Source organism: Protobothrops mucrosquamatus, unplaced genomic scaffold, assembly GCF_001527695.2.
Source record: "Protobothrops mucrosquamatus isolate PMUCROS unplaced genomic scaffold, P.Mucros_1.0 scaffold433, whole genome shotgun sequence".
Taxonomy (NCBI): domain Eukaryota; kingdom Metazoa; phylum Chordata; class Lepidosauria; order Squamata; family Viperidae; genus Protobothrops; species Protobothrops mucrosquamatus.
Genome location: NW_015386758.1, coordinates 228,740 through 251,723, shown reverse-complemented (window position 1 = coordinate 251,723; position 22,984 = coordinate 228,740). Strand labels below are relative to the sequence as shown.

General features: G+C 37.7%; 1 protein-coding gene across 1 annotated transcript in view; it reads right to left on the bottom strand.

Annotated features, from left to right (window-relative positions):
• Nucleotides 1-598: 598 nt before the first annotated feature.
• MUC5AC (mucin 5AC, oligomeric mucus/gel-forming) overlaps nt 599-22,984 on the bottom strand; it is a 63,473-nt gene continuing 41,087 nt past the window's right edge. The window contains exons 32-46 of the mRNA XM_029284211.1: nt 20,627-20,838; nt 16,146-16,317; nt 15,743-15,993; nt 13,701-13,884; nt 11,769-11,973; nt 9,507-9,685; nt 8,651-8,720; nt 7,147-7,241; nt 6,055-6,086; nt 5,661-5,841; nt 4,386-4,490; nt 3,000-3,040; nt 1,944-2,042; nt 883-1,011; nt 599-685 (exon numbers count right to left, since the gene is read on the bottom strand). Coding sequence (XP_029140044.1) covers nt 599-685; nt 883-1,011; nt 1,944-2,042; nt 3,000-3,040; nt 4,386-4,490; nt 5,661-5,841; nt 6,055-6,086; nt 7,147-7,241; nt 8,651-8,720; nt 9,507-9,685; nt 11,769-11,973; nt 13,701-13,884; nt 15,743-15,993; nt 16,146-16,317; nt 20,627-20,838 — 2,042 coding nt within the window. The remainder of the gene's footprint in view (nt 686-882; nt 1,012-1,943; nt 2,043-2,999; nt 3,041-4,385; nt 4,491-5,660; nt 5,842-6,054; nt 6,087-7,146; nt 7,242-8,650; nt 8,721-9,506; nt 9,686-11,768; nt 11,974-13,700; nt 13,885-15,742; nt 15,994-16,145; nt 16,318-20,626; nt 20,839-22,984) is intronic.

The window sequence follows — 22,984 nt, the reverse complement described above, 5'->3', positions numbered from 1 at the left end:
TTAATTTTGAACGGTCACTAAATTACTGTTGTAAGTTGACGATTGCTGTATAATGTGTGCATGTAAGATAGTATCTATGTGTGCTTTGGATGTGACAAGTGGATGATAACCACATCAGTTTGTTTCTGTAGGGAATTCTGTGACTACAAATCCTAGCAACTTTGCCAATCAACTATAACAATTGGGCTTGAATAGAATTGGAGTCCAATGCCATCTGAAAGGCTAGAATCTATAGCAACACAAAAATTGGCTTTATGGCTGATACGAATCTGAGTTTTTTTCACTTATGCTAATGTAGCTTGCATAACTTACGTTTAGGTCTGCACAACCTGCAACACCCATCCTCAGTTAATACCACATCCTCCTATAAAAAATGAAATAATTCAGACTTTAATTTATGATGTTAAAACCATCATTTCTCCCCATAGAGGTATCATGTAGGATTAGAACTTCCAGAGGAATACAAACAAAAACAAAACAACAATATTTGGTGATAGTCCTAAAAGGATATTATATATCTTGATGCATCTACTCCATCTATAAATATTATATATGAAACAACAACAAAAGCTTTCCCACTAATTCTTTATCTCAGTATTCACTTTGCTTTGAATATATTATCACCTTTAGTGCAGTAAAGCCAGATATTACTGACAATGCCAACCAATTTTACAGTTTTATAGAGCTTTTTAGATCACAATGTATTTTAGGAACAGAATGTCAGATTATGGCTGAAGCTTTTGCTTAAATTCAACTGATATAGTTCAGTTGTAAAGCTTCCATAATAAATCCAATTCTAACTTAATCTTTTGATAAAATTGACTTTTATTGCATAGAATCAGATATAATAAAATAAAAGACTGTTGGATCAATGAAACTTACAGGCCGGCATTCATTTGGCTCAAAGAGAGGGCAGGCTTTCTTGATAGTGACGAGAACATATTGGTCCTCAATAAGATCACATTCATATGAAGTACAATTGTTTTCTGATGAGTGCCAAACTTCTCCTGGCTGAAAATAGACACAATGGTAGTTATTTATTTGTTTTAGAAGTTAACATAAGAATAGTTCATGATCATAAATTCCTTAATTTCTTAGAGAACAGAATTGGGATTGGGATAGAGGAGGGTGGCATGCAGTTCAGTAAGAGGAGTCCTCAAAATACGAAATAATAGATGTGAAAATTTTGAACAGCTGGGGGATACAACAACTGGATGGATCCTAACATTCCTCAACTCTGTTCAATGTGATTTGTTAAATTGGCACATATGTAGTTTGATGCTAACCAGGGCTTTTTTTCTCATAGAACGCCCAGAACGGAGTTCCGGCACCTTTTTTGGATGGAACCTTGTAGGGTAGGCAAGGCGGGCTGTATGACATGTGTGAGTTCCGGCACTTTTTTTTTTTTTTTTACAAAAACAGCACTGATGCTAACAGTTGCTTGGTATGCCCACCAACAATGGAAGTTTGGCCTGGGCCCTAGGGTTAAGTTATGGCTGTCCATCCAGGGAATCCTAAAAAAGGGATGTACCTTATTAAGAACTCAGTACAGGGAGTCCTCAACTTACGTCTGGGCACTTAGTGACCATTCAAAGTTACAATAGACCCTCAAAAGTTACTAACGATTGGCATTCAAAGTTTTGACGGCTGGGCTTCCTCCACAATTATATGATTGCACTTTAAGTGTTTGGCAACTGGCCTCCATACATGGCCATTTGCAGCATCCTGCAATCATGTGACTGTATTTGGTTTTGCCAAAAGCTGGCATTTATTTTTTATTTTCGGCCAAAATGACCCATAGCGAACAATTGGTCCACCTATTGACCTTGGTGTTCGTTTAACAGCTGTTACAAAAAAGATTGTAAAATTGGGTCGGTATTAGTTATATGAGTGGATTAAACTTGATTTTGATGAATAATATAGTTAGCAAAATTGTTAGTTACCTTGAGCACCTTGACAGGATAGGAATCCAGTGTCACAACACAAGCAAACTGCCTACATTGACCACAACATTTTCCAGATACTTCCTGGTATTCATGACCCTGTAGTTCAAAAAATGGGAAAAATTCATAAAACCACAGATCCTTTTTTTAGAAGTAGTGAGTAAATGGATAGATTCAGAGAATTTCAAAGCCATGGAATTTTTTTTTTTTAAAAAAAGAACAATGTGGCTTACCGGCGGGCATCTTTTGTCACATGTTTGAGACACACACTCTACGTTGCTTTCTAGATCTTCCTTTTCAGAGCATCTGCATGATTCACATAATCCTCCTGGTACGACTGCCCCAGGCTGAAGAAGAAGAAAAGTGAAACAGTAATAAATAATTTTAACTTAATTTCATACCTGGAAATACAGTGTGTGCTTTACTGATAGTGAAAGAGATGTTTACAATAGAGCTAATATCCAAATAACAGTAAACAACACCTCATAAAGGAAGTTGTGTTGAACATAAGAAAAAAGTTTATTTGTATCAGTCAACCTACTTGTAATATGCTCTTCAGAAAGAGCCATGCTCAATACTGTGTTTTAATCTTTAAGATGCCAGGTGACGATCTTTTTATTATTATTTTTTAAAAAAACAGTTCTCACACTATTTGGCTTTTATTTTTATTATGGTCTTGTGATTTTGAGTGCTGTATTATGACTGCTTTTGTTCTCACTCTTAATACTGATGAATGATTTCATCTTAGTGTATATTGTGATTTATGGTTAACCATGGATTGCATAATGTTTTTAATTCCATGGTATTTCTACAAGGGAACTACATTTGTTGAACAGGATAGAAAAATGAAATAAATAATGATAAGGCTGAGAACAAATACAAATAAGAGCAGGATTCTATATTTTCAAAAGGAAGAATTTTACCATTGTCATCCCTGAAAATCTTTAGTAAACCAGAGAAGCAAAAATGGCCTGCTATAAGAAGTGCATTGTTAATATTGTACTTGAATTAGTTGTTTAAGTAGTGCTATTCTTCATTTTCATGGAAATTACTTACACTGTAGAACGTTCCATTGACAACACAGCCTGGTACTTTCACTGTGGGACACAAAGATATATTATAATTAGTCTTAGCATTTGTTCTCAACAGATCAAATTAACTGAGAAGGAAAATGACATAAAATGATACAATTTGCTCTTTAAAGGTTTATTTTTAAGAGTTGTGCAGTAACATTTTTTTTTATTTAGCACACAATACGGAGTAGGATACTTGAGTAATTTAATCTTTGGGAATTCTACAGCATTTGGTCTTACCCAATGCATATCTCAAATACGAGTCCATATATATTGGAGTACGATACTGAATATTCCGAGCAAGTATGGCTTAAGCAATTTTGCATTATCTGTTTCAGACCACTGCTGGAATTTACCTATTTGCATTTTTCTTACTGTTACATAACAATATGCAGTAGGATCAAATGACAATGAAAATGAATGCTTCATTTAGAAGAACAGCTATTTCTATGACATGAATTATAATACATTGAATTGCAAATGTTAATGTTGATAAAGTGTTTAAAAATGGAGATTAAACAGAGATGGGGTAGAATATATTTTTTTACATATTAGGAGTAGACTGCTTTCATCCATCTGTATTTTATACAAATTAGCATCTTCAGCAAGGTCAGTCAATTTATTTAGGACAGTCCTTACATGATTTAAGGGTAGAAGAAAAGACCAGTCCTTTTAAAACTGTATGGTGCCAACAGGCTAGTAGCAGAAATGATGTATATAAGGAATTAAGGACTGGCTCAACCTGTCAGGACCCCAAACGGGGCCTGCCGTTCTGCTGAGGGGAGGGAAAACCTGGGATAACTTTTGCTTTCTACTTTCCCTCTCCGGCCTCTATCCTTGAGAAAGGAATGTGTCTCCCTTATCAGGGAGATGGTTACGGAGAAAGGAAAACTGGAGAAGACCTTGAGATGCATGCCAACTGTGCCAGTTACCTGCACATCATACTATCTGTGGATTAGCTGAATTTCAAATGGACATTATGACTTTGGTGGGAGGAGGAATATTGTTTGCTTAACTAAACCATTTTCACGGGATTTCCCCCAGATCTCGCCTTGACTTCCCTACTGTCACTGACCCCTAATAACAGTATCCTTTTGAGACAATCCCTGTTTCAACAGTTCTGCTTTCTTGGGTGGTTAGTTGAAGTGGGTCCTTACACAACCTTAGATGCCCTTGATCAACCTGTGTAGATTAAATATCAGTTTACACCAGGAAATACAAAAAGCCCACAAAAAGAGATTTCCTCTATAATGCTTTCCAGGAGAGAGGATGAATATGCTTTCTGCGTTTTTGCAAGCATTGGAATATGGGGCAGGGGAGAATATTACAACAATATAACGACTGCTTTTAAAGATGGCACAATTCTTACCACAAGTGGTATTAATGCAGCAGCCTCCTGGCAAGTTTTCCTTCTTTAATTCATACCCTAGTGGACAGGTTTCTATAGATTTGGGACAGTGAGAAGTGTTGCACACTACAGAATGAAAAAGAAAAAGGAGGAAGAGCAATTAGTGACTTAAATAGAATGTATTTTAATATTTATTAGTATCACTTAATCTATACTTTATGTTGAGCAAATCAAAAAGTGGATTAAGTTATAGTTTAATAAACTTTGGTCCAATGGACATGATTTAGCCTGTTAGATACTTTTGGCTTGGATGATTGAGTCTGTATGGCAAGAGTTGGTTTATTCCAATGACTCTCTGCCTACCCAAATTTTCATTTTGACTGAAGAAGTTATTTGGATGAGTAATGAAACGTCTCAGTTTTGATAAACTTTGGCCCAGTTGCCATGATTTAACCTTTTTAGATATTAAGCTATAATATTATAACTGTAATTATAATCCTTGCTGCAATGGCTTAACTTCATTATCATAAAAACAGAATTGGCAGAGTTTCTCAGCAGCAAAGCAGTATCTTATAAGCATTAGCGAGTCATAAAAGAGCCAAGGTTGCCTACCCCTGTTCTAGAGACTAGAAAATACATCTATAGGGTCTTGATGCACTCTGAGCTTGGTGGTTTTCTTGCAGATGTTTCAGTATCAAACTAGTTAACATCATCAGTGCACTGAGAAAGTTACCTAGCTTGGTAATGAAACATCTGCAAGAATACCACCAAGCTCAAACAACACCAGGGACCTCACAGTTCAACCCGGAGCTAAATATATTCTCTTCTAAAGTACACCTATATTTTTATTTATTATTAAATTTATTTGCTGCCTGTCTCATTTTGAAGCAAATTTGTATATTGGGCAGATTAACTTCTCTAAGAGCTGCGGTGGCACAATGATTAGAATGCAGTATTGTAGGATAATTCTGCTGACTGCTAGCAATTCAATTCTCACTGGCTCAAGGTTGACTCAGCCTTCCATCCTTCCAAGATCAGTAAAATGAGGACCCAAATTGTTGGGGGCAATATGCTGACTCTGTAAACTGCGAGAGGGCTGTAAAGCACCGTGAAGTGGTATATAAGTCTCAGTACTATTGCTACTAGATGATTTATAACACAGAGCATTGGCTAAACTGAAGCACCCAGTGTAATCTAATAAATGGGACTTTCCAAAATGAAAACTGGAATTAGCTTGAGCATTTACAATACAATATTGGATTGTAAAATTGGATTGGATTGTAAAATTGTACCTACCACATTGCTTTTGAGGACAGCACTTTTCTTCAGGGGTTAATATTGTGATGGGTACAAACCCTTCAAAAGAACATTCCACAGGAGTAGGTTTGGTAGGACATGGTTCTTCAATACATTGTACCATAAGAGAATATTCCTCGCAAGTACATTTCTGGCAATTGCTAATCCAAGTTTCTCCAGGCTGTGAAAAGAGATATACAAGCAAAGGAGTGCACAATTAGTACAGTGAGTTTTCCTGCTGCTAGCTGAAATTGAGACAATAGATGTAATTTTTTCCTATTGCTTCATTAAAACTCCCCAAATATTGAAAAAGTGTTGGAAAAAATTATTATCCATGAAGCTCCTATTACCTGTAGATTTTCACCCATGAAACAATAAAAGCTTTAATACTTACCGCTTTGGGTAACCCATCTGGTCCAACACAACCTGGAAAAAAATGTATATATATGAATGGATATTTTGCACCAAGAACATCTAAGTGAAATTATTTGATTTATAATATTTTACTATATTTTTTACTAATGACTATGGCTTATAACATTTAAAAACAACATAGAACATTATATAAAACACAGCAATACATGCAGCAGCTGAGAAACCAAACCAGTCTAAAGAAAGCAATAACCATATTATGGGTTCTCCCGACACACTAAAACATATCTATGGCTTAAGGGCTTTCTGGAAGGCTAGCAGGGTCAGATCCACTCTAATTTCAGGGGGAATAGTGTTCCAAATGGAATAAGCAGCACATGAGAAGGCCCACTTCCTGGGTCCCACAAGCTGACATTCTTTAATTGATAGGATCTACAGCATACTTCTCCTGCTATATTTAATGGGAAGGATAGAAATGTAACCTGTTTAGAAAGCAAAGGGCCACCGACTGTTGAGGTGTCTGGAATCTAATGCAATTTCTTTTGTCTCCTGGATCAAAAATCAACAGGAAGATGTTAGGAATGTCAGGTGACCTGAACTTTGGATAGCACAAGGAAAGTTGTGGTCCCATTTTATAGATTTCATGGGTAAATAATGATAGAGGTTCTTCATTCTGTAAGGATGCTGATCCATTGCCAAATGATACTTATGGAGGGATTGTTACACACTTTTTAGAAAGCATTTGTGGAGGGGAAAAAAATCCTCTGCTGAACGAAACCATATCTGTGTAAAAGAAGACCATATTTTTATACATCTTGAATATTAATACAAATGGTCTCTGTTATCCAGGATCTTTTACTCAGTTTTGTGTACTGCAGTTGGTAGATATAGACAAGGCCTCCTTATCTATAGTAAAGTGTTTCACATATCCCTGTTATTGGGTGTATGGTTTTGATCCACCCATCATTTATTATTTAAGTGAAAATCTCCTTTCAATAAATAATTTTTGATCTTCTTTCCTGGAAATCACTGAGATGACATCTAGCTGGCGGGTCTGCCCAGCAGTCCCTTTGCATTATGGTATCCTCCCCTTTTCTTAAATAAGAACACTCACCACAATCAGAGACACAGATATCTTTATGGGTACTGAAGAGTTTGGTTCCATTTTTACAGAAGCAACCTTCTGTTATTCCGGTCTGCGGAGGACCACTTTCATGAAAAGAGAAGCACAAATTAGAGTAGTAGCTGCACCCCAACATTATGAGCATCCACAGTGTGTGCAACTAATAAGAATGAAGGGAGGAATGAGATGCATAAGGTCAATATAACTTTTTTTTGAAATGGCTTAAGTTGATGTAAGTGCCACTAGTCATCCAAATTTTATCTTCCCTGTGAGAGAACTAGTCATGATAAAAGAAGAGGTTCAAGTCCATGAGGTTCAAATCCATGGCACTAGACTAATTTTTAACACAGGTCAAAATTTATGATTTATGAAACCGTGACTGAAATAAATCCATAGAATTCTTCTTGCATCTATAGAAACATACATTTTTCCTGATAAAGTGGAAAGGAGAATTCTTATTCTCTGTCTATGTTCTCATAAAGCAGTCCAGAGTGGTTCCCATCTCTTTGGAACAAACTTTGGGGGGTACATATGATTTTTCATAGGAAGGAAAGGTATACAGGGTATTATAACAATAGCATCATAAATCATAAAGTGAAAAGAGGCTACTTAGGCTCTTAAATCGAATTCCCTGCTCTGTGCAGAACTCTAAATTAAAGCACCCCGAACAAAAAGCTCTCTGACCTGTACTTGAACCTACTATTTTCTTTGGTAATTAGTTCAAAGTGGTCGTACTATCAAGACCACTTTTCCTAGCACGGAGTCTTTCTGTATTTTAAATACATTGTTTTGTATCTTATTCTTTGAAATGATAGATAATAAGCTTGACTTGCTTCTGTATAAAGCTTTAATCGGGTATTTGAACAGAGATATCATGACTCCTAGTCCAGTGGTCCCCAACCTTTTGGGCACCAGGGACTAGTCCCATGGAGAACTAGAGGGGGTGGAATAGAGGGGCTGTTGTTCTGGATGCTGCCTGCATCCCGTGGATAGGTCTTCATTTGTTTGCGTGGACTGGTTGCTGGCATGCGGTGGACCGGTGCCGGTCCACGGACCGGGGGTTGGGGACCTTTGTCCTAGTCAATCCTTTTTCCTCAAGGTTAAATATATTGTGTTCCTTCAGTAATTCATCCTTACGTTTTTGTTTCTAATCCTCTGTTAAATTCCACTGCTCATATTCTACCTACATCTCAGCCCAGTTCCAATTTAACTGATCTAATGTGATGCCAGAACTGAATACAGTAGTCAAAGGGAAGGTCCAAATAATGGAGAAAATTATTTCACATGATTATGTATTTTTCTTTCAAGTGTCCCTTTCTTAGCCTATTGTTGTTATATTGCAATTTTCACTGATGAGCTGATTCTTTACTCTTCCTTTTCAATGTAATAAAAAGTTATTCAATGTAAAAAAATGCAGTTTAAATGGATATTCAGCATGTTGTTCATTTCATCATGACAATTATAAACTTTCACACCTCTTTTGAGTTTTACTTACCTGTTATCACAAGTGGAAGGATTGATGGGGCCACATGGATTGTATACTTTATCTGTAGGACAGCTAAATGCTATAAATGATAAGCAAAAGACATTTGTCATAATATAGAAATGTATTTTTCATACATTTTGCATTTGGAAGAAAGCTTCAGTACAACTTCTTTTCTCATTATCTTTCCACCTATTATGTAAGTTACACATGCGGAACAAAACAAGAAAAATTAAACACCCCAGGAACTACAACAATAACATCATTTATAAACAGCACGAACATTTATACTGCTGTAAACTGTAGACTAAAGTCATTTAGGTGAGGTGGGTGGTGTAATTAATTAATTAATTAATTAATTAATTAATTATAATTTATAATTAATATAAATATAAATATATGATTATAAAATTATAAAAATTATTAATAGTTGAAATAAACAGAAATAAACAATGATTCCAGCCACATGCATCTGTTATTTTTCACATAACTGTATTTGGTTTTGTTCACACACACACACACACACACACACACACACACAAACACACACACACAAACACACAAACGTTTTGTATAAATGTGCCCAAAGTTGGACATTCTTCTTTTCCTATCACAGTTTTTACTGAAATACATTGTTTATCTGGAAGAATGGTGGTTGAATATTCTTGTGTTTATTAAGAAAATGTTTAATTGATAAATGAATCAGAAGTTCTTTCTAGCACTCCTCTTTCTCTTGATATAACTTTTTTGAGTGCGACACCAAATTCTCACTGAAGATATATTTAAAGAGCTCAAAATAAGGAAGTCAGGCAAGAATTATCATATAATTAGTAAACACAATAAAATGCCCTGATATCCCAGAACTTACGGCATTCATCGTTGGTCTTCCCTCGCCAATCGATACAAACACCTTTAGAGGCACAGAGAGAAGCATACATCTCTACTGCTGAACATTGCATGGAGATATTTTTCTTATGGCAAGCATCAAAGAGGCAGCCTTGGAAGTAGGGATCTGGGGGTATGATCTTATGGCACTCAAAGAAGATTCTGCAACCATACAAGAAGTACTTGGTGTAAAATAAATATTTCTGAATAAGTACACATTTTATTTACTCATTTAGTTGAAGCTTCCTTTAAATCATGGAACTATTCTAAATGAAAATGAAAGGAAATGATTTAAAAAAAAAAATCAGAATGCAGAATTTCTGGTGCCAAAGAATCTTCCATAAGGGAAAACGTTGACTATGAAGTTTTCCAGGTATAAAATCTTTCCAAAATCTATCTATTATAAAAGGACAGTTTTATGGAGTTCTGTGAACTTTCAGTGATTCTACAAACATACATTAAACCAACAGAGTGGAGAGCATTTAAAGAACATTTTACTATAATTTGGTTGCATATCTCATTTTTGAGCACACTTTCTAATCAGCAACCATGGAAGTGTTATAATTGTGGGAGATACATCATTTGAAAAGGATTATCTTTTTGTACATTATTTATCACTGGAGGCATTCAATGTAAGGAGAGGCAGCAAGGGACCTCCCCCTCGTTCTTTTCGTTGCTGGTTTGGGTTTCCCGACTGGAAGATGTATACTCTTAGAAGTGCTGTTCAACCCACTTCCTGCTTATCCCTATTATAACATCCTCCTTCTCCTTCTCTGCTCCCATCTTTAACCCAACCTGACAGGAAACAAAAACACACTGTCTTTTCTTCTTAGCATATTGTCATAAACAGTTTACATATCCTTTTAAATTTTGAACATCTGTTTCTAGATCTTTGCAATGGACTTGGTTCCACTAATAGTTGCATCCAAATTGGATCCCGGTGAATGATTTGAGGGATTCTAGCTAAAGTTATCTAAAAAATAAATCTACAATATCTTTAGAAAATAGATTTTTCTGGTTAGATATCAGGCTGAGTAATCCTCTCTTCTAGTTTTCTGCTTGTGGGTTTGATATGTGGATATAAAGTGGCATAGCTGGATAGGTGATGCCTGCATTTCCATGGCAAGCTTGGTAAGTTTAAATGTGAGAATGTTTAGAATGTGCCCCAAACTGCCCATTATAGAACTCTGCTCTTGTGAGATGTAATCTTATCCATGCTTGTTCACCAAACAGTTTGTATAGACTAGCAGCTTTAAATCTATTGTTGCCTTTCTCAAATCTTCTACCCTGGATGAGACCTTGAAATAATTTTCAGGTCTCAGGGACACTCTGCATAAAATTATAAAATATCTGATAAAAATTATTATATCTAAAACTAGCTTTGTATGTACATCCACACACAATGCCTTGTAGAATTTCTCCCATATAACCCTAATTGAGAAAGGCTGCTCCATTGTATGGCCCATCAAACAAGACTTATTACTGCAAAGATCTAAACTTTGGTGGAATTTTCTACTGTATCATAATCAAATATGTAGACTAAGATAATGCATTTAGTTGACAGAGAAAAATAGAGGGACGGGAAGAGAGAGAATTTTCTCTTCATCAAAAGATATTGGTTAGAATCCATAAACAGGATTCTTTGAGTGAAAACAGTTTCTGCTTAGGATCAGGATCTGTCTCTGCTACTGGAGCTTCCAACAAGCCTTCAAAATCTAATGGAAGATTCCTGAACACTTTGCAGCAGATTTGAAGATGTGCCAAGGACTGCATAGGTAAGAAGGATAATGGAATTCATGTTGCTTGGCAAAAAAACCCCTCATTTAATCAACCAGTATGATTATACTAGACAACATATATCCTATTTGGTCATAGTTTCAGAAATATTTCCTTACCTAAACGGAGAAACAAAATGACCAACAGTGGGCAAAAAATGAATGGGAACCAAGGCAACTTCCAACTTCCCACTGGTTTTGTCATTGAGTTTCCTTGTGGGAATCTGGCAGGGAACATTGGAAATGTGCCTTCCCTTCCCCTCCCCTCCCAATAGGGAGGTAAATGGCTACTGTTGGGTAGGAGAGGAAATTTGGATGCATTCTGTAATTTATCACATTTGAGATACCTTGGTTCAAAAACTGTTCTATGGTGTAGTGTTTTGCTAGGTTAAAGATAATGAAACAAATGTTTTAGGAGTATCTAGATTCACTGAATGGCAAAAATAAATATAAAATAATTTCTCTCTTACTCATTCAAAATAAGGGAACAGAGAGGAGCTAGGCCACATAGTCCAGGTGAAGGTGTTACAGTGTCAGGTGGTACAGATGGTGTTGGTCCAAAGCAGTAATCTTTTTTAGGATCAGGCACTTTCCAATGGGTAGCCATGTGGGGACAATCTGTTACTTCACCATTTGGTAAGCGACATTCATCTTTTTTATTGTTAGTGCAAGTACCTTGGGAAAATAACATGAAAATAAAACATTTGTGATCTCAGGCCAATTAAGCAGACAACACATCTTGCAAGTATGGAAGAAGTAAAAGTACCAGAATGGCCACAGGCAGCAGAAGATGTGGAAGAAAGATCAGGCAGAGGAAATGCCTTGCCAAGGTAACACCTGGTATAGGCTGTACCATCAACAGATAGCTGAAGTGGCAGACATTGGGAAAGACAGCCAGTGGCTGGCAAGGGCTCGACTAAAAGACAGCACTGAGGTAGTGATCATAGCAGCACAAGAACAGGTACTAAGCACCAGATATATAGAAGCAGGGGTCTACTTCACTAGGCAGGACCTGAAGTACAGACTATACAGAGAGGCCTCAGTCCAACGTATAGTGGCAGGGTGTAAGATGCAGGCAGGAACAGCATACACTGAATGGCACAAACAAATAGCTGGTACTATTCACTGGGTCTGCATAGTGTATAGGCTAGACCTTTCCAAGTCCAGATGGGAGATGCCATAGAAGGCTGAGGAGAATAACAGGGCTAAGATCCTGTGGGATTTTCAGATCCAGATGGACAAGTAGGTGTTGGCCAATTAATCAGACATCATGGTAGTAGATCAAAAGACAGCCTCTAGTAGAGGACATAATATTGAGGAAGACACATAGGGGTGAGATGGATTTTTTTTTTTAAATCCATCTATCCCTTGGGAAAATCAGATATCATGAATCCAATCTGTTTTAGCTCCTTACTCAGTTTCACAATGCTATTGAAACACTCTCCAGCTTGAGTTTCCCTTCTTCAATAAATAGCATTGGACTTTCTTCTGCCAACAGACAACTTAAAAAGTGATGGTAACTTTGAAACACACTGTACTTCGCAGCAAAGGAAGGTGTTCTGCAGTTGTTTGCAAGAGCTGATATAAAAGCAGGAGAAAAACAGATTTTTGAAAGAAAATAGGAAGAGAACTTGCACTCTGTATCATGTGTTAGAGAAGGAGGCAGCTATTGTCTAATTAACTATGACACCCTGTAGTTCTGCTTCCAAAGCTTCTAGACCCGTGGTGGCGAACCTATGGCATACGTGCCACAGGCGGCACACAGAGCCCTCTCTGTGGGCGCATGCGCCGTCGCCCCAGTCCTAGGCCTTCAGCTGGGTTTCATAAAACCTTTTCGCTTTAGGCCTCCACCTCTGTGTGCAAAAAAATAAAAGGTTCAATCAATCAATCAATCAATCAATTTCAACTTCTTGCGGGAAAAAAAAAGATCTCGCAAAGTTGGAATTGATTGATTGAACTTTTTAGTCCCACCTAGTCTGGCCTTACCACTGCAGCCACGCCCACCCAATTGGCCACACTGACCCAATGGGCCACACCCACCCAGTCCCCGACGATACATAAGTGGGTTTTGGGTTGCAGTTTGGGCACTCAGTCTCTAAAAGGTTTGCTATCACTGTTCTAGACTATGTTACTGAATACTCCTGGAAAAAAATATCATTTCTTTTGAGATAAATAATGTATTTTTCCATTTTTATTTACATCAGTAATTAGAAGTTCTAATATCCAGGTTGAATGAACAATAAGTGACTTTTGACAAGAGAGTCAAGAGTTTACCAGAGAAACAAGCATTTTTCTAAGAGCAAATATATAAAGTATTGTTTCAGCTACTTTAAATGCATAAGAATTTGCAAATATTGCACGGAATAAGAAAAGCTTTGATGGGATTAAAACATTTTTCTTACCACATTGTCCTTCAGTATTGTTGTTAAACTTGCTGAATGGAACTTTTACTGAGAAGACTACACCACTATAGGTGACAATAGTTTCAATTTCAGCCATTTCAACCACCATATTAATGCCAATTGTGTAGATAGAAATATCATCTTTATGGAAACTTGCCTTGATGACTTTCCCATTGAAATAAATCTGCATAGAAGAATAATTTTGCATCAGAGAGCAATTTTGTATCAGAAAAAAATTGATTACCCATACTTTAAAAAAAGTAATGCACCCACATGTTAAAAATAATTATCTACACATTTTGGAGGGATTTGCTTATTCCATTTATTAATTAAGAAATATGCATTTTAAAATAAAATTACTTGACCTTAATGTGCATGTAACCTTAGAAAATCTTATGGAGGCTGGCTCCCTCTACTGAGGTGGCTTTCCAAGGATGTAAGACATACATCTGCTAGGAAAGGCCATATGGATCTAGTTATGCTTGTGACTTATACTAAGAGGTGCTTCAGATGAGGTGAGGTGCTTCACTAAAACAGATCCTCTTTTTTTCCAGGAATCACTGTGAACCTGAACCTGCTTTAAGAGTTTGATTGACCTTAATTATTTGTATCTTTGCACCTCTAAGCAAACAAATAAGTAGTACATAATTCTTAAATTTTTATAATATACCATAATTATTATGTATAAGAATGCTTTGTGCACTTTTATGCAAAACTAACTTTACATGGCTATATTTCTTAATAAAACCAATAATTAGGTATTCAATTTAAGAAATATCAATTCTTTCTTTTATCTGCATGCTATCGTTTTGAGATTGTTATAGACTTAAGATGAATCCATTTATGCATGTTTACAATTTGGTGTGTCTCAGCCATTAGATACATTCTGAAATGCTCGTGTGCCACCTCTTTCTCCTCCTCCTCCTCCTCCTCTTCTTCCTACTGCTACTACTACTATTGCTACTACTATTACATCTTCTTTCATGATTCATAAAAGTAACCATACTAAATTCTTCAGTGTTCTTCACTGTTCGATAAATTGATTTCAATCTGATCTCCATTACAGATGAACGGTAGCTTTTCTACCTCTCCTCTCTGCCAGATACCAGCTATCTGGCAGATGCTCCCTCAAAAGAATGAAGAATATGATATGGCCTGTGATCTGGGTTACACTATAATGACATAACACATGTCTTGTCATGACTTGCCCTCCCCATAAGCACCCAAGAATACCTCTACCGATTTTCCAAAAATATAGGTTCTGTGCATCTCCACTCAGATCTCTAGATAAACATACTGCATCTTTAACTTCATTAATTGATGGCTAATAGCTAATAGCTTAAACAAATCTCACTATTTTCTAGACATTAATACATGAGAATACAGGTACTTACGATCACACTTGGGCCCAAAATTTATGTTGTTAAGTGAAACATTTGTTAAGTGAGTTTTGCTCCATTTTACAACCTTTCTTGCCTCAATTGTTAAGTGAATCATTGCAGTTGATAAGCTAGCTGGTTGTTAAGTGAATCTGGCTTCCTCATTGACTTTGCTTGTCAGAAGGTCGCAAAAGGTGATCACATGACCTTTGGACATAGCAATGGTCATAAATGTGAACCAGCTGCCAAGCATCTGAATTTTGATCACATGATCGTTGGGAAGCTGCAAAGGTCGTAACTGTGAAAAACAGTCCTAAGTCACGTTTTTCAGTACCGTTGTAACTTTGAATGGCCAATAAATGAACTGCTGTAAATCGAGGACTACCTACACTGCACTTCCTTATTCAGAAAAATATTTTGAACTCAAAGGGCTTATTTCTGAATAAGCAAGCCTAGGGTTGCATTATACTAAAGAAACTTGAAACATTTTAAATGGTGCTACTTGTGGCCTTATGTGAGAAGATTTCCATTTGCACAGGAGAAGTTCTCACCCCCCTGAAATACCTGACACATGTCCCAGATTTGTTCTAGAGAATTTTGAGGAATGAGTGAAGGTTATTATTCTGCATATGAATGGCAATGGATCTCACATTCAAATTTTACCTTGTTAGCTTCTATCCCATTCAAGTATTGGCGAGTTAACACAATGACTGAAGATTTGTAGTGTATAATAATAGACTGGGGACAGGAAAGTTGATCTTCTGTATCACAATAATAATTATCAAGAAGGATTTTAAAGTTATTATAGTTTGGTATGATTTGCTGCACCAATACGTAAGTGCATTTGTCCAAGAAAGTGTAGTAGACTCCATCAAATGTGATAAAGTGAGGATCACCCCAGCCAGTGCAAATACCTGATAAATTAGAGGAAAAACAGGCGACAATTAGGATTTTAAAAAATACTGTACCCAGAGATTAATATGAGTGAAATAACTCATATACTATCAAAAGCTGATCAAACCACATTATTACCACAAAACCATTCAGAAATAACATTTGAACTTACATTCACATTCATAGTGATAACAACATCCATCCTTTGAGAGAACTTTTACTGGTGGGTAGCCATTTTCACACACAATATTCTGTACTGGTGGACACTCCACTTTACTTATCACAATGTTGTTGTTTCCTAAACAAGTTGCTTTTGTGCAATTTTCTATCCATGTCTCACCCTCCTGAGAGTAGAAAAAAATTGTTTACAGTTTGACCCAACAAACCTCTATGCATGTATTCATATATTTCATACATTAAATTATGCTTCATGGATAATAAAGTGGGAAGAGATCATTTTTGTCCTGTTTAACTCAGATTTGACTTTTGGTTCCTATATTTTGTAACTTAATTCAGAAAAAATCTTGATGTCAGGATCCTTACTTTCCTTTCTTTAAACAAGCTTGTTAGGGAGGAGACACTTCTTGGAAAAATATTTCCCCATCTGATGACATTCTGTTTAAGTAAATGCCAGATATAGATAATTTGACATGATGTATACAAGGTTTATTTATAATATCCTACTTCCCATTAAACACTAATTCTGCATCAGTTCAAAGCATTATTTGCAGCTCTCTGAGTTGCATAACATTTCTGTTCTTAAGTGGAATGTCTGGAATTTGACATTTGTAAAGTTTTACCTCAGCATCCAAAGTTCAGATCTTTTAAAACATTTCTATCTCCTGATCAGATTGATAAACATGAAATAGGAACCAAGCTCACCAGGCAAAGTAAACCCCAAAGAATGACAAACCTGGTTTTAAGATGATCCCATTCCAAAAAGAAGAGTAGACAGGAGCGATAGATAGATAGATAGATAGATAGATAGATAGATAGATAGATAGATAGATAGATAGATAGATAGATAGATAGATAGATAGACAGATAGATAGATAGATAGATAGATAAAAATTCCATATGATGCCCTTCTATCCTTCTTTGTCAATGTTGGGTTGCCAATTCTAGCTGGAAAACTCTTTCCCCCCCAAGTAAGCATAAATTCTTATCACCCCACCACCATCACCCCAGAAAAACGGGACTTAGTGCCAGGATTTCTTTTAAATGAAGTAATAAATACTAATTAAAAGTTACTGCCTATAAAATACAATACTGTGTATTGTGCCAAGTCAGTCTTGACTCCTCATGACTGCCTGGACTAATCCCTGCAATTTTTTTGGCTAGATTTTTTTTGGGAAGTGTTTTGCTCCTGGCTCCTTTCTAGAGCTAAGAGAGAGAGCTGGTCCAGTCACAAAGCCCAGGTGGCTTTGTGTTTAAGGCAGGATTAGAATTCATACTCTCCCAGTTTCTAGTTTGGTGCCTGTAAACATCACATTGAAATAGTTTTTAAAAATATATATAATATACAAGCTTAATTGAACCCCATCCACAGTTGCCAAGTACCCAAATTGCAATCACATGACTGTAATAATTTGAGGACCAGTCAAAAGTCTCCTTTTCAGTGCTGTTGTAACTTTGAATGGCCTTTGAACAAGTGGCCAGTAAGCAAGGACTACCTGTACTTAATTGCAAAATTATCCCTATATCAAGCATAAATTTCCTTTGTTTCTTGATTTATACCAGTTTTTATAGCATCAAATAAAATGGTTAGTTGGCAATAGTGTTCAGATGATGCCACTCCTCAATTCCCTCATACTGAGAGTAACTCTTTCCGCAGAATAATAAGGTATTGTTTATCCAAGGCTGCTTAGTCCTTTGTTTTGAGAATAGAGGCTTCAGACAAAGTCTTTGGCCCTGGGTAGTTATTTCAGAGAGCATACCACTTGCTTTTCTGTTGTAATATAGCAGAAAACAACTACGTAGTAGGCCTAGATGAAGGAAAGTTATTGTTCCTCTCCACTGTGCCCTGGTCAGACCTCACTTGGTACTGTGTCAAACTCTGGCACTTCAATTCAAATCTGATATGACAAATTTGAATGAATTCAGATAGTGAGGGATCTGGCTAAAAGATAAGACAGGTTTAATATACGGCAGAAGTCTTTATGTATCTGAAGAGATATCATAATGAAAAGGGAGTGAATTTATTCCCTATTGCTCCAGAGGGCAAGACAATTTGGAATCAATGGGTAAACTACAAGGAAGTAGATTCAGGAGACATCAAGAGAAACTGCCTGTACAAGTGTCAGCCAGCAGAAGAGGCTCTCTTGACTTTCTCTGGAAGTTTTCAATCACAGATTAGATGATCAGATTCACTCTAATGGATCTGACACCAAGCAGGCAATTGAAGTAGATTATCTCTACATGTTCTGTTCCAATTCTATGCATCTATCCTTTTAAGTCTCTTAAAAATATGTGTAGTATGGGTAGGGTGAGCTGAAGAGACAGTATGGGGAGATGCCTGGGGGAGGAGTCAGGGGCGGGCAGGGAGGAGTTGAGTCTGCTGAGGCCTAGTTTGGGGAAGATAAGCCTGGGAGAGGAGAGAATAGGGGAGAATGCGAGAGGCTTTTAGGAAGTAAGCCTGAGGGAGAAGGGAATAGGCTAGGAGAGGCTTCTGTGGGACAAGCCTGAGGGAGAGAGGGGGATAGGCTAGGAGAGGCTTCTGTGGGGCAAGCCTGAGGGAGAGAAGGGGATAGGATAGGAGAGGCTTCTATGGGGCAAGCCTGAGGGAGTGAAGGGGTTAGGATAGGAGAGGCTTCTATGGGGCAAGCCTGAGGGAGAGAAGGGGATAGGATAGGAGAGGCTTCTATGGGGCAAGCCTGAGAGAGAGGGGGGGAGGAAGGAGGGAGGGAGAGAGAGAGAGAGAGAGAGAGAGAGCGAGAGAGAGAGAAGAAGAAGAAGAAGAAGAAGAAGAAGAAGAAGAAGAAGAAGAAGAAGAAGAAGAAGAAGAAGAAGAAGAAGAAGAAGAAGAAGAAGAAGAAGAAGAAGAGCTGACCAGCCACCTGAACACTTTCCCTGCACGTGACCTGCCTGCTAAGAGAGACTGACCATCACCACATCACATGACCTGTCTGCCAAAAGAGATTGACCACCACCTCATCATGTACTTCACGTAGGTACCAAGTAGAGGTACCTATGTGAGGGACCACTGTGGACCAGCAGCCAGCCCAAGAGGGCCAGGAGAACCCAGACTCCAGCGGCCCTTTCGGGGGTAGCGCTAAATATGATATATTCGATGAGTACATTGTGAATGGTATTTGGCAAAAGCTATCCAGGGAATTTTAGAATATGCTTTAATTCTCCTTCGTCTGGTTTAAAAAACGTATTTCCTAGGGATAGTATACTATATGACAGTGATGGCGAACCTTTTAGAGACTGAGTGCCCAAACTGCAACCCCAAACCCACTTATGTATCGTCGGGTGCCGGGTGGACGCAGCCTATTGGGTAGGCATGACTCATTGGGTGGGCGTGACTTCAGTGATAACGGCAGACTGGGTGGGACTAAAAAGTTCAATCAATCAATTCCAACTTTGTGAGATCTTTTTTTCCGTGAGAAGTTGAAATTGATTGATTGAATCTTTTTTTTTTTTTTTGCATACGGTGGTGGAGGCCTAAAGTGAAAAGGTTTTATAAAACCCAGCTGAAGGCCTAGGACTGGGGTAACAGTGCGCATGCCCACAGAGAGAGCTCTGCGTGCCACCTGTGGCACGTGTACCATAGGTTCACCACCACGATTATATGACTTCCTGATAAAAAGCTAAATTCCATGACTGTCACTGATGTCAGTCAGAAAAGATTTAATTAATTGGCAAAGTGTGTGGGTGTGTCTTTAATTGTTCTTTCAACTATACTGTTACATTATAGCATAGCTTAACATGTAATTCTGTGGGTGGTGGTGGGGAAAAGGAATTGGAGAGAAAAGGGGAAAAAGACAAATGCTTAGCACATTTTGAGTCAGTATCCTATTTCTTCAACTTTATGTTTCCATCGTGCATATATGTGTGTGTGTGTGTATGTGTGTGTGTGTGTGTATGTATGTATGTATGTATGTATGTATGTATGTATGTATGGTAGCAATTGGTATATTTACTTTATCCGAATTAGCTTTTCTGCATGTAATCTTCATGAAACATATATTTTGCAAGCAATTATATTTTAATACAATACATTTTGCTGTACAAAATTTCTTAGTATCAGCAAAGTGGTGTACTGTGAGGCAGATAGGTGGTTCTAAAATGTGATAAACAAACAAACACCCTTCCAGGTAATAGCAACTTTTTAAAAAAATGAGATTTCACTTGCTTTCTGTTCAGAAATTGTAATTTGAATCAGTTCATGTTTGTTTCACATAATTCCTCGTAATGCCTTGCCTTTATAGCATACTTATGATTAGAGATTTATGAAGGAAAAGAGGGATTCTGAGATTCCAGATCGGGTTAGTGCCATGTGCGACATAAATCTCCAATAATCACATTTGGAATGGAAAAAGATTAATTTCTTCTTCCCTGGCTAAAAACATCCAACATATCCCTGAAAAACACATTACACTGAAAACATGATGATCAAAGATTACAAAAAAAAATAAACCAACACCCTACCTCCCGTGGTGGAATAGCATCAGGACAGCCTGATGGTGGAGTAGTACCAGCAGTATTCGTAGTAGGAGTGGTGGAGACTATTGTGGGAGTTGATGTGGGTCTGGGTGTAGTTGATACACATGGCCCTTTATATCTTTCAACAGAACATGTTCTACCACAAATGGCGAAATAAAGGCAGCCATCGCTGTCGGTTTGCCTGTAAATAATTTCACCTGAAAAAATAAATAAAACATTTCAGTAAGATTTGAGAAAGCTATCAAGTAAGTGCATAAATAACAAACACAATGATAGAGAAAAGTCTTCTACACAAATAAAAAAGGAGAATTGCAGAATGGGTATGAATGCTGCACATCCTGTCAGTCAAAGAGTGTTGGATGGTGAAGACCAGAAAAATCCAAGGAAGGCCCTGGACCGGCAGGAAGAAAGGCTGACTGCACTCATGCTGCCAGCCAGAAGCTGCTGACTGCTGGGAAAAACAACTACAACCAAACAATAGCAAAACAGCTGATCTGGGTGAGATTATCTTCCTTATCTTTCTACAACTGAAAAACCTGTTCTGGAAAAAAGTCCCCGAAAGCAAGAAATCCCCAAAGCTAAAGGGAGGGGGAGATTTTTTTTACTTTTCCCTCCTGAATAGAAGTGGCGGTTTAAGCCTCTGGGGGAAAATAAAGTAACTTACAACACTATTGTGGAGATAATTGAGTGGGACAGAAGAAGAATACTTTGGGGAGCTTTAATATTCATAAACCTTTCACTTTTTTATTGGAAAGCATCGAACTATAACTTTGTAAACTTTATAAAGTTTGGTTGGAAAAATACAAAATGGACATCTAATGACATCTAGTGGCAAAACTAAGAACTACACTTAGCCTTGCTTGCTAACCTTATCTAGATATTGTGGCTGGAGTGTCAAAACTTGGATAGACGCCCAGACACAGTTTACAGACTAAACCAGTGGTGGCGAACCTATGGCACGTGTGCCAGAGGCGGCACTTGGAGACCTCTCTGTGGGCACAAGTGCCGTTGCCCCACCCTTGCCTCCTCCCGTGACCCCTCCTCACCAGCAGCTTCCCTGGAGGAGAGTTGCCCCCGAGCGTTGCCCACACAGAGCAGCGCAGCCAAGGACATGGCAGCCAGGCAGTGTAGACAAGACTCTGCCCTCACACCCCATCGCGCACAGTTGATGCTGCGGGGTGTGGGCAGAGGGCATGGCCGCAATGGTGCTGCTAGGCCGCCTGGGCAATCTGCAGCGGGCCCTGGAGGTGGTGAGTGGCCCTGTGGGCAGGTGGGGTGGGGGCGGGCAGGGGGTGGAGCAGTGGCGGGGCCAGATTTTGGGCAGTCGGTCTCTAAAAGGTTCACCATCACTGGACTAAACCCTTTGATGTCCCTGAAATCTACAGTTCTGGAGATTGTGGCTGGAAAAAGAGAAGAATCTCTTTGGGGTGCTTTTCTCTACAGGATGGATTATAATTAAAAGTACAAATTGCTTTGAAGTCATCTGACTTCCTTGGATTATAAATACAGCTTGACTTTGAATCTTACAAGCTGATTTGAGACAGAGTGATTCTTTTTACCTCTCCTATTTGTTTGGAGCTTATTGGATTACAAATTTTTAATTTCAAATTGGAAAGAGACTATCAATTTTGAACTACTTGGTGGATTATAAAGTATGATTAAAAGATTCGAGGGCGAGGAACAAAACGAATTTAACTAAAGCTGGCAAAAAAAAGTACTCTCTGCCCCTTCCTCTGCTTCTGCAAGTCCAGTCTATCAGAGATCAATTGATACAATGCTTCAACAAGAAAAGACTAACAACTTCCAGAAAGAGACACAAGTGACACTACAAGCAATCCAAGAGGCAATTGCCACCCATATGGTAGCTACAACAAAAAACCATGATGAGACGAAAAATGACCTTGATAAAATGAACCAAAAAATTAATAATATGGACTCTCAATTTGAAAATTTTAAACAGATGGTCACAAAAAATGAACAAAGGATTCAAAAAATAGAAGATTAAATCAACAGAGGTTGACCAAAAATTAGAAGAATTAAAAAATGAAAATCTCATTTGGGAAGGCAAGAAAGCCAGAGTTAGATTTAAGATTATTCAAGACATTAGAGAACGTGGAGGACTTAAAGCACCAAACTTGACACTTTATTATGATTCTTGTGCATTAACATGGATGACGGATTGGATTAACTTGTCCAACAAAAGGATATTGAACGTTGAAGGATGGGACTTGTACTTTGGGTGGCATGCTTATCTTTTTATGCAGAAAAAGATTGATAAAACTTTTAGAAATCATATAATAAGGGCTGCTTTGTTAAGAGTTTGGCAAAAGTACTTTTTTAAGT